At 43.5% G+C, this 12,851-nt stretch overlaps 1 protein-coding gene across 14 annotated transcripts in view; it reads left to right on the top strand.

The window, feature by feature from the left end:
- The window catches only part of LOC126284122 (afadin), a 995,168-nt gene that overhangs the window by 466,154 nt on the left and 516,163 nt on the right, over positions 1–12,851 (top strand). For all 14 annotated transcript variants that reach the window (XM_049982823.1, XM_049982822.1, XM_049982819.1 and 11 more), the window contains one exon: positions 6,178–6,303. In XM_049982823.1, the coding sequence (XP_049838780.1) occupies positions 6,178–6,303 (126 nt within the window). The remainder of the gene's footprint in view (positions 1–6,177; positions 6,304–12,851) is intronic.

Raw genomic sequence — 12,851 nt, 5'->3', positions numbered from 1 at the left:
ATAACCAATAGATTGTGGTCAGAGTCCACATCTGCCCCTGGAAATGTCTTACAACTTAAAACCTGGTTCCTAAATCTCTGTCTTACCATTATATAATCTATCTGATACCTTTTAGTATCTCCAGGGTTCTTCCATGTATACAACCTTCTTTCATGATTCTTAAACCAAGTGTTAGCTATGATTAAGTTGTGCTCTGTGCAAAATTCTACTAGGCGGCTTCCTCTTTCATTTCTTAGCCCCAATCCATATTCACCTACTATGTTTCCTTCTCTCCCTTTTCCTACACTCGAATTCCAGTCACCCATGACTATTAGATTTTCGTCACCCTTCACTATCTGAATAATTTCTTTTATTTGATCATACATTTCTTCAATTTCTTCGTCATCTGCAGAGCTAGTTGGCATATAAACTTGTACTACTGTAGTAGGTGTGGGCTTCGTATCTATCTTGGCCACAATAATGCGTTCACTATGCTGTTTGTAGTAGCTTACCCGCATTCCTATTTTCCTATTCATTATTAAACCTACTCCTGCATTACCCCTATTTGATTTTGTGTTTATAACCCTGTAGTCACCTGACCAGAAGTCTTGTTCCTCCTGCCACCGAACTTCACTAATTCCCACTATATCTAACTTTAACCTATCCATTTCCCTTTTTAAATTTTCTAACCTACCTGCCCGATTAAGGGATCTGACATTCCACGCTCCGATCCGTAGAACGCCAGTTTTCTTTCTCCTGATAACGACATCCTCCTGAGTAGTCCCCGCCCGGAGATCCGAATGGGGGACTATTTTACCTCCGGAATATTTTACCCAAGAGGATGCCACCATCATTTAATCATACAGTAAAGCTGCATGTCCTCGGGAAAAATTACGGCTGTAGTTTCCCCTTGCTTTCAGCCGTTCGCAGTACCAGCACAGCAAGGCCGTTTTGGTTAATGTTGCAAGGCCAGATCAGTCAATCATCCAGACTGTTGCCCCTGCAACTACTGAAAAGGCTGCTGCCCCTCTTCAGGAACCACACGTTTGTCTGGCCTCTCAACAGATACCCCTCCGTTGTGGTTGCACCTACGGTACGGCCATCTGTATCGCTGAGGCACGCAAGCCTCCCCACCAACGGCAAGGTCCATGGTTCATGGGGGGGGACAGTGTCCATATTAAATAACATTGGGGATAGGCTACACCCCTGTCTCACACTCTTCTCAATTAGAGCTTCCTTTTGATGCCCTTCGACTCGCGTAACTACTGCCCGGTTTCTGTTAAACTCCTAAATAACCTTTCGCTCCCTATATGTTACCCCTATTACCTTCAGAAATTTAAAGAGCGTATTGTAGTCAACACTGTCTAAAGCTTTCTCAAAATCTGAAAATGTTATAAAAGTAATTTTGGCTATCTTTAAACTATCTTATAAGTTAAGTCGTAGGGTGCCTCGGCTGCTCCAAAACCTCTCCGAAACCGAAACTAATCTTCTCCGAGATCGGCTTTTACCTGTTTTTACATTCTTCTGTAAAGAGTTCGTGTTAGTATTTTGCAACCATGACATATGAAACTCATATTCGCACCTGTCGGCACTTGCTCTGGTTGGAATCGGAATTGTTCCATTCATCTTGAAGCTGCGAGTTCTTCGCGTGCCTCAAGTTGCACAGCAGATGGAACAGTTTTGTTAGTGTGGCTCTCCCACGGATATCAGCAGTTCCGAGGGTATGTCATCTACTCTAGGATCTTGTTTCGGATTTAGTCTTTCAGTACTCTGTCGAATCCTAGTATCATCTCTCTCATCTCATCTTCATCTACTCCCCTTTCTATAACATTACCTTTTTAACTTCATTTCCCCTGTATAGTCTCCTCTATATGTTCCTTCCATCTTTCCCTTCTTTGCTTGATTTCGTTGTCACCGTTCACTTTCTTCAACATTTAGATTTAGAAACCCGCCTACGAGACAGCAGGAGGTATTTGTACCGAGGTGCCAGCTAGTTGCTCATGCGGCGTGATGCCTTTTGACAGGTTTCAGCTTTCACGTTTTTGCGCGTGTCGTCAGCAAAAACAATGGTAATGTAGACACGCTGGTGATCGGCACGCAGTCTCTTCGTGCGGAGCCGTGCGTGAGTTATGGTCTACGTGACTGTGTTGTAAAATTTCGTGGTTACCCCTTTGTTATCTTTCTCGTAGCCATGCCCACATCCATTGCGCGCGTAGCCAAGTGCTTGCGAAGCGTTGGGAAAGCACACGGGAAAGCTCACGGTCTTGTTGGTAGTTAACTGCGTTGCATCAGATATAAATCAGTGCGTGCTTTCCAGCGGTTTTCTTAACTTGTTCCGGTACATGTTGACCTAATTCGGATTTCTTTAACTCCTTGAGCAGTCAGAAGTATCATTCCGCAACACAGTTCATGCGGTACCATTCACTAATGTCAGGTAAGTAATGACGATTTCGGCCAGTAACTCATTTTAAGGTATGTGAAAATGTTCATTTTTATAAGCCACCACTCCTTTGTCTCTCACTGCCTTCTCCGTATATCTCTTAGAATGAAAAAAAAAAAACTGTATGATGTGATGCAAAAGTGATTCGAAAGCAGACCGGAATGTTTGGCGTTATCAGTTCTGCTTACGCCGCATCGTTTAGGAAATCCGCGGACGACTTCCAATCAACAGTCAACGAAAACAAAATTCTTTTTATTTGTCAGCGTTCTAGGTAGGTGGAGAATCGTAAAAGAGTCTGGCGTCAGCACATATAACAAATTTCGAAAGTGTGTGTGATGTAACCGCGCAGTTTTCACTGGACATCAAGATAACTTCGGCATGTACCTTAACTGTGCAAGCTGAATGTGTTATTGAAATCTCTTCTGCTATTATTTAGCAGGTCTTCGTTGCGCCAGATTCTAGACAGATTGGCTGGAAGAATGCACAGGAAATGTAGTGCTCTGACGGTAGCGGCAGCTTACGAAACTCTCGTTCGATCGGCACCTGAAGATTACTCGTCTGTGTGCGATCGGTACCAGAGAGGATAGGATTAATACAGGAAATAGAAACAATCTAAAAAAAAAAAGAGTTGCGGGTTCGTTACAAGTTAAATTACCGAGCGTGAAAGCATAACGGTGTAGTTTCTTGATCATATTCCAAGAGCGTGCGTCCCGAAAAAGAGTCGATCAATGTGTTGCTTTCTCGTCGTACGTACATCTCAAGAAAAGACCGTGAAGATAAAGTTGGCAGAGATCCGAGCTCACACCGATGGGTCCTGCGTTTTCGAGAGTGAGGTGGTTATTCATAGTTTCCACATCGTGTGTTCCTTTGCCTTACGGATGAACTCTAAATGAAAGTAAGATAGAAGGCAAAATAGAACAGTGGCAAGTGAAAACTGTGGAGGAGACCAAGGCTACATTTGATGTAAATAGCAATCACGTACGTCTAAATAGTTGGTAATAAGGTAAGACAAGAATGAGGATTTGTTAAGAAACTAGTGTAGAAATTTAGAATTACATTGATACCTTCAGTTGGTAACGGGCGTTGATATATATCAACGGGGACAGGTGAAAATGTGTGCCCCGACTGGGACTCGAACCCGAGGTCTCTTGCTTACATGGCAGACGGTCTATCCATCTGAGCCACCGAGGGCACGGAGGATAGCGCAACTGCAGGGACTATCTCGCGTACTCCTCCTGCGAGACCTACATTCTCACCTTGTACGTCCACACACTACATTCGTAGTGTCCCACCCCAACACATTCATTACTAGTGGAAAACATTCTTACCAAGTCCCGTAAGAGTTCGGGGAATATGTGTGCATCCGCACCGAAGGAGGAGGTCATGGCCGGTGTTGCCAGAACTGTATACTTAGATGGATATGGTGTCTGTTCTTTCGGACATGTCCGAAAGAACAGACACCATACCCATATGAGTATATAGTGCAGAAATGGACGCAGCTAGATAGAAACTCTCCTTGTGTAAAATGCATGTGTCTGACAATTGTTTGAATGAGAAAGAACAAAAAAAACCTATTTAAATAGTGCAGCTCACAGACAGAAGGAATTTTCATCGCCAGAATTGAAGAGAAATAAACTTGAGTGCAGCGACTTAGTAGTACGGATCATGACAGAAGTTTTACATTAGCAAGGTATTTGGTTTATGTATTTGTTTCGAGCCGTTGAATGAAACGAAAAAGTTGCGATGGAACTGGTACTATTGACAACGCACGCCCGAGTAACTGATTTAGTCAGGTTTCTGGCTGATGCTAGTGCCGTCGTACTTCAGAAGACTGCGGTGGCTCGCGCCAGCCTCCGGCTGCGGCGTGTAATTCGATTGTGATGGATGGCTGTTCGCGACCGGCCGTGTTTGCTTCCGGGGATTGCGTGTCACCGGCGAGAGATGCGCCTGGAGCGGATGGCGGATTGAGCGCGAAACGTTAGATGCCTTCCGGCGCGTGCCTGCCTGCCACAAATCCGGGTACTCTGGTCTGTGAGACGGGGATTTCTCTCTCTGCTGCGTCTTTCAATAACTAGTACAGGCATTTTATGAGTCTTGTCAGTGTTTTGTTGTTGTCTTCGGTCAGTGTTTTTTATACGAATTTTTAAGTGTACTTATTAAGGGCAGCAACTGTAGAAATGCTTTTCGTGTTGATCACGAGCACATAAAGTTGCATGAACGTGTATAGTACATCGAAAAAAGCGTCGTGTAAGAGTTACACGGACCTGAGAGACTGGCACGTGGTTTCGAGTGGGGTGGACTAAAAGTTTTAATAGATTACTGTTTAATTCTTCCCTCCGTTGTCGCCTACTAGTGACACATAAAAGGATAATAGAACGTAGTGCCTAGTCGGATTCACGATGGAATCTGTCGCCTTAATTTCCGGAATTAATTGTCACTACGTAGCTTAGTGGGCGTTGGTTTGATATTTCCTGGCGGATTAAAACTGTGTTCCAGCCCCGGTCTGCCGTACAGTTCTAATCTGCCAGGAACTTAGCCATAGTATTTTGATGACTACGTGAGGTGCTGCGAGAAATATCTTCGACTTGGCTTGTTCACTGCACTTCACTCTTACTATAACTTTCCAGAGTGCGACCATGCGTGATCTATTTCTGGTAACGTCCCGTCGTCAATTGAGCAGAAAAAATAGAATTGTCAGTCTGGTTGGACACAAGGATTCTGTATTGCATGACATTTTGGTGTGCATGAAAAGTGGTTTGTACATAATACAGCGTTTGAACGGCACCCTTTATTTTTTTTCCTTAGCAGGGAACAGAGTATGTGGTTTAAGTTGCCCCGTAATGAGACATAAAGCATCATACGTTTGTTACGTATGGAAAGCATTTATTGTATATTGAGGTAACATGTGGTTCAGTTGGCGTCAGCCATGTCAGGAGAAATCTTTCTGTGATGCCATGCTATTGGCTCCATTTGTAAGGACTATTATATTAGCGCGTAAAACTTGGTAACATTCAATTTATTTTATTTTTTTTATTTTTATTTTAGCTTGGCACGACTTATACGTACGAAGCGTGACGGCTTGTAGCTCGACAGCTACGTGTTTTACCATTAAATGTTCACAATTTTATTCCTTTTCCAGACGAGTGCAAATTCCTCTTACTGACCAGGACTGCCCGAACGACAGATTTTGTGAAAAGTAAATAAGAGGCTCATTGGCAAACAGAATTTCTGTTGAGAGCTAAATTACAAATTACTGTAACCAGTCACATTTGTTATACTGAACTTCCCACTACGCATTCCGAAGTATTACAACTCCACCAGGTGGATTTATGTTACTTAATAACGCATGCGTGTGTTGTACGTACGACTTCGGGATAACTGTCTGTGTTTCAGTGGTCACAGGCTCGTTTTGCAGCCGTATTTATATCACATACTAGACAGAACTCAACATAATATAAAAATGTTATTGGTTACAGCAATTTGTATTTTCTTTGGATGTAATGGTCTCGGTTAAAGCTAAGAAAGTAAAGTAGTAATGGTTATGCTACTTCACAGTTTTCCCGTATCGCCAATTGTTAACATGATTAAAAAAAGAAAAAAAAAACGTGTCAAGCTGTACTTTCATTTTCGTCTTCGTGAACGAAGCGTAAGGTGATAAATTTGGAAAGTGTTACGCTCAGTTTCCATTCGATGTGATTATTTGTTGCCAGCCGAGCGCTCCTGCTGCGAGTCGCTAAATGAGGCGCGTGTGTTTCCAGATGAACGGCGGCGTCGTGTCGGAGGCTGCGGCCAAGAAGCAGCAGGAGCGAGAGACGCTGCGCAGCGTGATCCAGCAGTGGAACGCCAACCGGCTGGACCTTTTCGAGCTGTCTGAGCCCAACGAGGTGAGTACACACTGGCGCTGGCGCTTCTACCCATTTCCCAGACAACATCTGAATGGATATCCTTCACCTTTTGCAGTACTGTCAACGCGATACAAAAAAACGTTCAAGGCCGACATCTCTTTAGAGACACGATGTACCAAATTTATAGCGAAACCTCACACGGATGAAAGTTTACGATAATAGAAGCAAAAACGTTACATAATCTTTTGTCCACAAACGAACCTTTCACGAAATAATTACGAATGTGTGATCACGAGCCACCACAGGCGTCAGTAATAATTTGTCCCCTAGCATAAATGAATTTCAAATGTAAATTTTCCATCAAGCCACCATACAATTTTTGTTAAATTTCACCCTCTACACTACGTACTCGATACGTTTGTCCCTTCATGTGGGACTCTACAGTATCGACGATATTTACGAAGAATAAAATCATTTTAAATATTGAAAGTAGGCTATCAACTGCAAGGCTAGAGTAGCGTCTGCTCCTTGTTGTTAACAAACTGCAACAATTTCTAACTTTTCGCGCTAAATAAGATTATTGAAGCACGGTGCTTTCCGAATGTACTTCTTCAGGTTTTTGTGAATCATTTCTTTTGAATTCTTTGGGTAACGTTTCTTGATAAATATCGAGAAACCAGATATTAATTTTCGAATGTCTAACTTCAAAATTGACTTAATAGCGACATATTTTTTAAACCTTTGTATTCCCCCCTATCTCTCAGTCAGGCCTACAGTGTTAGATGAACATCCTCTCCAAATTTCAGGTTTCTGACCTCGCCTCGGGATGGGCGTCGGAGAATCACCCCGTTTGTCAAAGAGAAATTTTGTTACATGGCGTGTTAAAAAATGTGTGCCTGTATGCAGCGTGTGACGTGTAAGACTATGTAGGCAGAATGCTGAGGTGCGTGTGTGTGTGTGTGTGTGTGTGTGTGTGTGTGTGTGTGTATAGTTGAAAAAAAATGTCTGTTCCTCCGAGCACTAAATAGATTTTAAACATGGCACACACATCACGGAAGGAACTGTATTTGAAAATGACCACAGACCGAAATTGGCCAGTAATATAATGTATACGTCTTGATGCAATAAAGGCCACCTTCTTTAATAGAATTTGACAGGCTACTGTGGTTATTTAAAATTGTTTTAGCATTCAGAAAGTACTCGATACACCGCTATAATAACAGAGCGGAAGCCTGCGTTTTAGGGGTCGACAATTAGCCTGCTGGCTTCGAGTATTTCGTAAACAGAACTAATGAATTCATTACTGCTTTGTAAAGGATTGCAAGATGGTTATGGGTGGAAGGAAGGAAGGAATAGATATTAGAGTTTAACGTACCGTCGACGACGAGGTCGTTAGAGACGGAATACAAGCTCAGGTTGGTTAAGGATGGGGGAGTCGGCGGAGCCCTTTCAAAGGAACCATCTCGGCATTTCCCTGTAAATAGCGGAAAACCTAAACCGGCAGGGATGGCCGGCGATTTGAACATTTGTCCTCCCGAATGCAGAGTCCAGTGTGCTAACCACTTCGCCAACTACCCGGATGGAATATGCGTAGAAAATGATACTCGTATTTCAAGCAGTAAAGTAATCCCAGTAACTAAGAACTATATGTTGAATATCAGAATATTCTGTCTGCAACTAATACAGGCTACTGAATAGTGTCAGCTGTTCAAACGACTGTCAGTGAGGATGGGCAACATATTGATCCATTACAGGAAGACTGAGAAACCGTATTTCATTTAACGAGCGAACATATTACAGTCATCACAAGAAAAGAAGAATTTGCAACCTGGATCAGGAACAGAACTGACATTCCATCGCAGTTCGGTTATTACGTGAAATGTCACCTTCTAGATCTACATCAAGATCCATTAGAAGTATGGAATCACATTATCGGTACAACATACCCAAAGCTGCAGAAGGCCACGCTTAAAAATTTGAGCTGTGTAGCGACATCGTAAGCTCCCAATGACTGTTCTCAAAATCAGAATATGCTCCCGAAATAGACTGAAGGCGGGGAATCTTCTCTATTGAAAAATGTGTCTTTACAAAAATTGTGAATAATTAATGTTAATTATTGCTATGTTGTTGTTGTTGTTGTTGTTGTTGTTGTTGTTGTGGTCTTCAGTCCAGAGACTGGTTCGATGCAGCTCTCCATGCTACTCTATCCTGTGCAAGCTTCTTCATCTCCCAGTACCTACTGCAAACTACATCCTTCTGAATTTGCTTAGGGTATTCATCTCCTGGTCTCCCTCTACGATTTTTACCTTCCACACTGCCCTCCAGTACTAAATTGGTGATCCCCTGATGCCTCAGAATATGTCCTACGAACCGATCCCTTCTTCTAGTCAACAAATGGTTCAAATGGCTCTGAGCACCATGGGACTCAACTGCTGTGGTCATCAGTCCCCTAGAACTTAGAACTACTTAAACCTAACTAACCTAAGGACATCACACACATCCATGCCCGAGGTAGGATTCGAACCTGCGACCGTAGCAGTCGCACGGTTGCGGACTGCGCGCCTAGAACCGCGAGACCACCGCGGCCGGCCTAGTCAAGTTGTGCCACAAACTCCTCTTCTCCCCAATTCTATTCAATACCTCCTCATTAGTTATGTGATCTACCCATCTAATCTTAAGCATTCTTCTGTAGCACCACATTTCGAAAGCTTCTATTCTCGTCTTGTCCCAGCTATTTATCGTCCATGTTTCGCTTCCATACATGGCTACACTCCATACAAATACACTCCATACTATACTCGACGTCAACAAATTTCTCTTCTTCAGAAACGCTTTGCTTGCCATTGCCAGTCTACATTTTATATCCTCTCTACTCCGACCATCATCAGTTATTTTGCTCCCCAAATAGCAAAACTCATTTACTACTTTGAGTGTCTCATTTCCTAGTCTAATTCCCTCAGCATCATCCGACTTAATTCGACAACATTCCATTATCCTCGTTTTGATTTTGTTGATGTTCATCTTATATCCTCCTTTCATGACACAGCCCATTCCGTTCAACTGCTCTTCCAAGTCCTTTGCTGTCTCTGTCGGAATTACAATGTCATCTGCGAACCTCAAAGTTTTTATTTATCCCCATGGATTTAATGCTTACTCCGAACTTTTCTTTTGTTTCCTTTATAGCTTGCTCAATATACAGATTGAATAACATCGGGGAAAGGCTATAACCCTGTCTCACTCCCTTCCCAACCACTGCTTCCCTTTCATGCCCCTCGACTCTCATAACAGCCATCTGGTTTCTGTACAAATTGTAAATAACCTTTCGCTCCCTGTATTTTACCCCTGCCACCTTCAGAAATTGAAAGAGAGTATTCCAGTCAACATTGTCAAAAGCTTTCTCTAAGTCTACAAGTGATAGAAACGTAGGTTTGCCTTTCCTTACTCTATTTTCTAAGATAAGTCGTAGTGTCATATTGCTATATTTATTATATTAATAATTTTTTTGTTGTGTGCTGTTTTGACGTCATTCGATCAGTTTATCGCTTTCGAATCGCCGGTTAATTATCGGCCTTCGACGTTCAGACGTTGGTGACAAAATAAGCATCGATGATTTGTCAAACATCGTTTACCTGTAGCTTGTAGTGAGTAACCTTGCTCGCCTGTCTGCGGCCTTCGCGTAGAGGTGAGCAGGTGATGCGCGGCCGGGTGCCCAGGTGCTCGGTGGGACGACCCGGAAGCGGCTGAGCGCCGGCGACCGTGACAGTACGGGGTGCAGCGCTGTTCCCACGGCTCTGCACATCTGCCGCGCCGGCCGCATTCTTCCCCGTCCGCTAGCTCTGCTCCTCATTCCACCGTCTGGTCCGACTGCAGTCACCTGTCCTTGATTAGCTCCTATGTAGTGCTGGCGTCTTTTTCTAAGAATTCGCCTCGTGTTTACTCGCCTGTACTAGCCCCACACAAGCGTCTACGTAAGCACCTACTCTATATAAATCAGCATGAAATGTGTCAAATACATAAATTAAAATTGGCCGCAGTGCGCTGATCGGAGACTGATCTTCGTTCGAGAGGATGGCGCCATCCAGATTTAGTTTTCCGTGGCTTTGCAAAAGTCAATAGATGGTTATATTGATAACGACAATGCTGAATTCTTACCTCCTGTGCCTCGTTTCCGATTCCCTATTGTTTTCACCATTTCAGCGCTCATAGATTCTCATTCATCTTCTACTATATTCCTTTTTCTCATTTCAGTCCAACATCGCTTAATGCTCCCTCCGAAACTCTCAACAACCTCCGATTCTTTCGATTTATCCAGATACCATCTTTTTAAACTCTTGCCTCTTCTTATTTTCGTCAGATTTAATCTGCAGTTGATAACCAGTGAAATTGTGGTCAGAATCCCTGCTGCCCCAGGAAATGTCTTAGAGTTAGATCTGATGTCGTAATCTCTGTTTTACCTTTACATAATAGATCTGTAACTTGCACGTGTCTCCAGGTGTAGGCCTACTATCTTCTTCGGTGATTCTTTAAGGAAGTGTCAGTAATGATTAACTTATGCTCCGTATGCATAATTCTTCCTGCGAATGCCTGTTACATTCCTTTCCCTCAGTCCATATCCGTTATTTCAATGTCTTCGTCATCTACGAAGTTAGTTGACACACAAACCTGTAGTACTGTGATGGGTGTCGACTTCGCGACTCTTAGCTACAATAATGCATCCACTATGTTGTTCGTAGTTCCTTACATTCCTTTTTCTTGTTCATTGCTGGACCTACTCCTGTATTATCCCAATTTGGTTTTGTGTTGTTAACCATGTAGTGACATGATCAGAAGTCATGTTCTTCTTGCCCCACAAGACATTTTGCTGTTTTAATTCGAAAATACAACAAGAGTAGTTTCTCCGTGTTCCTTTCTTGTTTCCCTCATTATTGCGCTTAGCTCGTTCTACGTCTATAATAACTTCTGTGTATTCCGTTCGTCAGAGATTTACTTAATTCAGATAGCCACTCTTCGTGTTCCGTAAATCCCACCATGAAGAAGAACTTTCAGGAATATGAAAAGAGTTAAGCCAACCAGTAGAAACCAAATAAATTGTACAGCGCAGCTACATTGCTCAAAAGTCTTAGGGGATCAAGACTTTGCGCGTCTGCCATACTCCATTGAGCAATAATTGAGGACTTGTAATGTTACGAAATTATACCTTTACCTATCAAAAATTAAGTATACAGCAAAACTGCATTACGTCCTCAATCGTTTACATAAAAAGGAACTGAAATGTTCGACAAGTATCGAAAACAACATTCATTCATCCAGTCGTCTGTGGTGCTTTTCACTGGACTCTGAAAGCTTCAGTTCACTACCTGACAGGTACGTGACATGCTGCAGAGATCACTCTGTGGGATTCGTACCCATTCTTCAGTGACAGTCCATTAGAGTCGTTAGAGAGTCTGAGGTTGAACAGGACGACCACGAACACTTCTGTTGAGTCCCACATATGCACGATGGGGCTTAAGTCAGGGCTCACCGCCGGCCATTCCACTACTTCAGTGTGCAAGGCTTCGTAAGACACCCCTGCCACATAGTCCGTGGCACTAGAAGGATTTTAAGGGTACCACCGTACGGACCAGCCACTATGCACTCCAGTAGGATCTGTTAGATGTACTGCCTGGCTTTAAGGCGACCGCGGACAGTCACAAATTCAGTATGCCTTCCCATATCATCACAGAACCTTTTAAACCTGTCGATTTCCTACTCAACATTTGACAGTTACCGCTCACCGCGGGTATCCGCACACGAACACGGCCATGATCTTCTGTCAGAGGCTACGTCGACTCGTCTGTAAATAACACGTTTCGCCTATGACGAAGTTGCCAGTTGACATGGGAACGGCAGAACTGAAGGCGAGCGGCGAGCGGCGAGCGGCAAGATGTCGGTGTCTAGAGGAGTATTCGAGCAGGACGTATGGGTCGTACGGTCCTTTGTAGTGTCCTGTTCATTACAGTGCAATTTGACATGCTGCTCTACTGACCCTTCTGAGATCATCTTGCAATGCTCTGGCGATGGCCGTTCGACGCCCCAATGCAGAGATCGCCAGGTACCAAAAAAATGGCTCTGAGCACTATGGGACTTAACTTCTGAGGTCATCAGTCCCCTAGAACTTAGAACTACTTAAACCTAACTAACCTAACGACATCACACACTTCCATGCCCGAGGCAGGATTCGAACCTGCGACCGTAGAGGTCGCGCGGTTCCAGACTGTAGCGCCTAAAACCGCTCGGCTACTCCGGCCGGCTGCCAAGTACCTGTCTCCACACTTGGACACCAGTACTGCCTTGCTTCTGAGGGTCCACCTTATACTGTAATGCATACACAGCCATTAGACAGCAAATGATGTTAATTGTTGCTTACACTGTTAGCGAAGCTCTCACGCCATGCAATAAGACCACACGTACTGCCTGTATCAAAAGAGATCTAACGTACCTGACGTTAATGCACGTGTTCCTCTCTTTCTTGTGAACAATATTTACGATCGATGCCTACACATGCTGAATTTAAGAGAGTAATTTTAGCTGGAAAGACGCAATATTGA

This window comes from Schistocerca gregaria, chromosome 8 (assembly GCF_023897955.1).
Source record: "Schistocerca gregaria isolate iqSchGreg1 chromosome 8, iqSchGreg1.2, whole genome shotgun sequence".
Taxonomy (NCBI): Eukaryota; Metazoa; Arthropoda; class Insecta; order Orthoptera; family Acrididae; genus Schistocerca; species Schistocerca gregaria.
The sequence above is the reverse complement of the archived record's forward strand: the minus strand, read 5'-3'. Positions and strand labels throughout refer to the sequence as shown.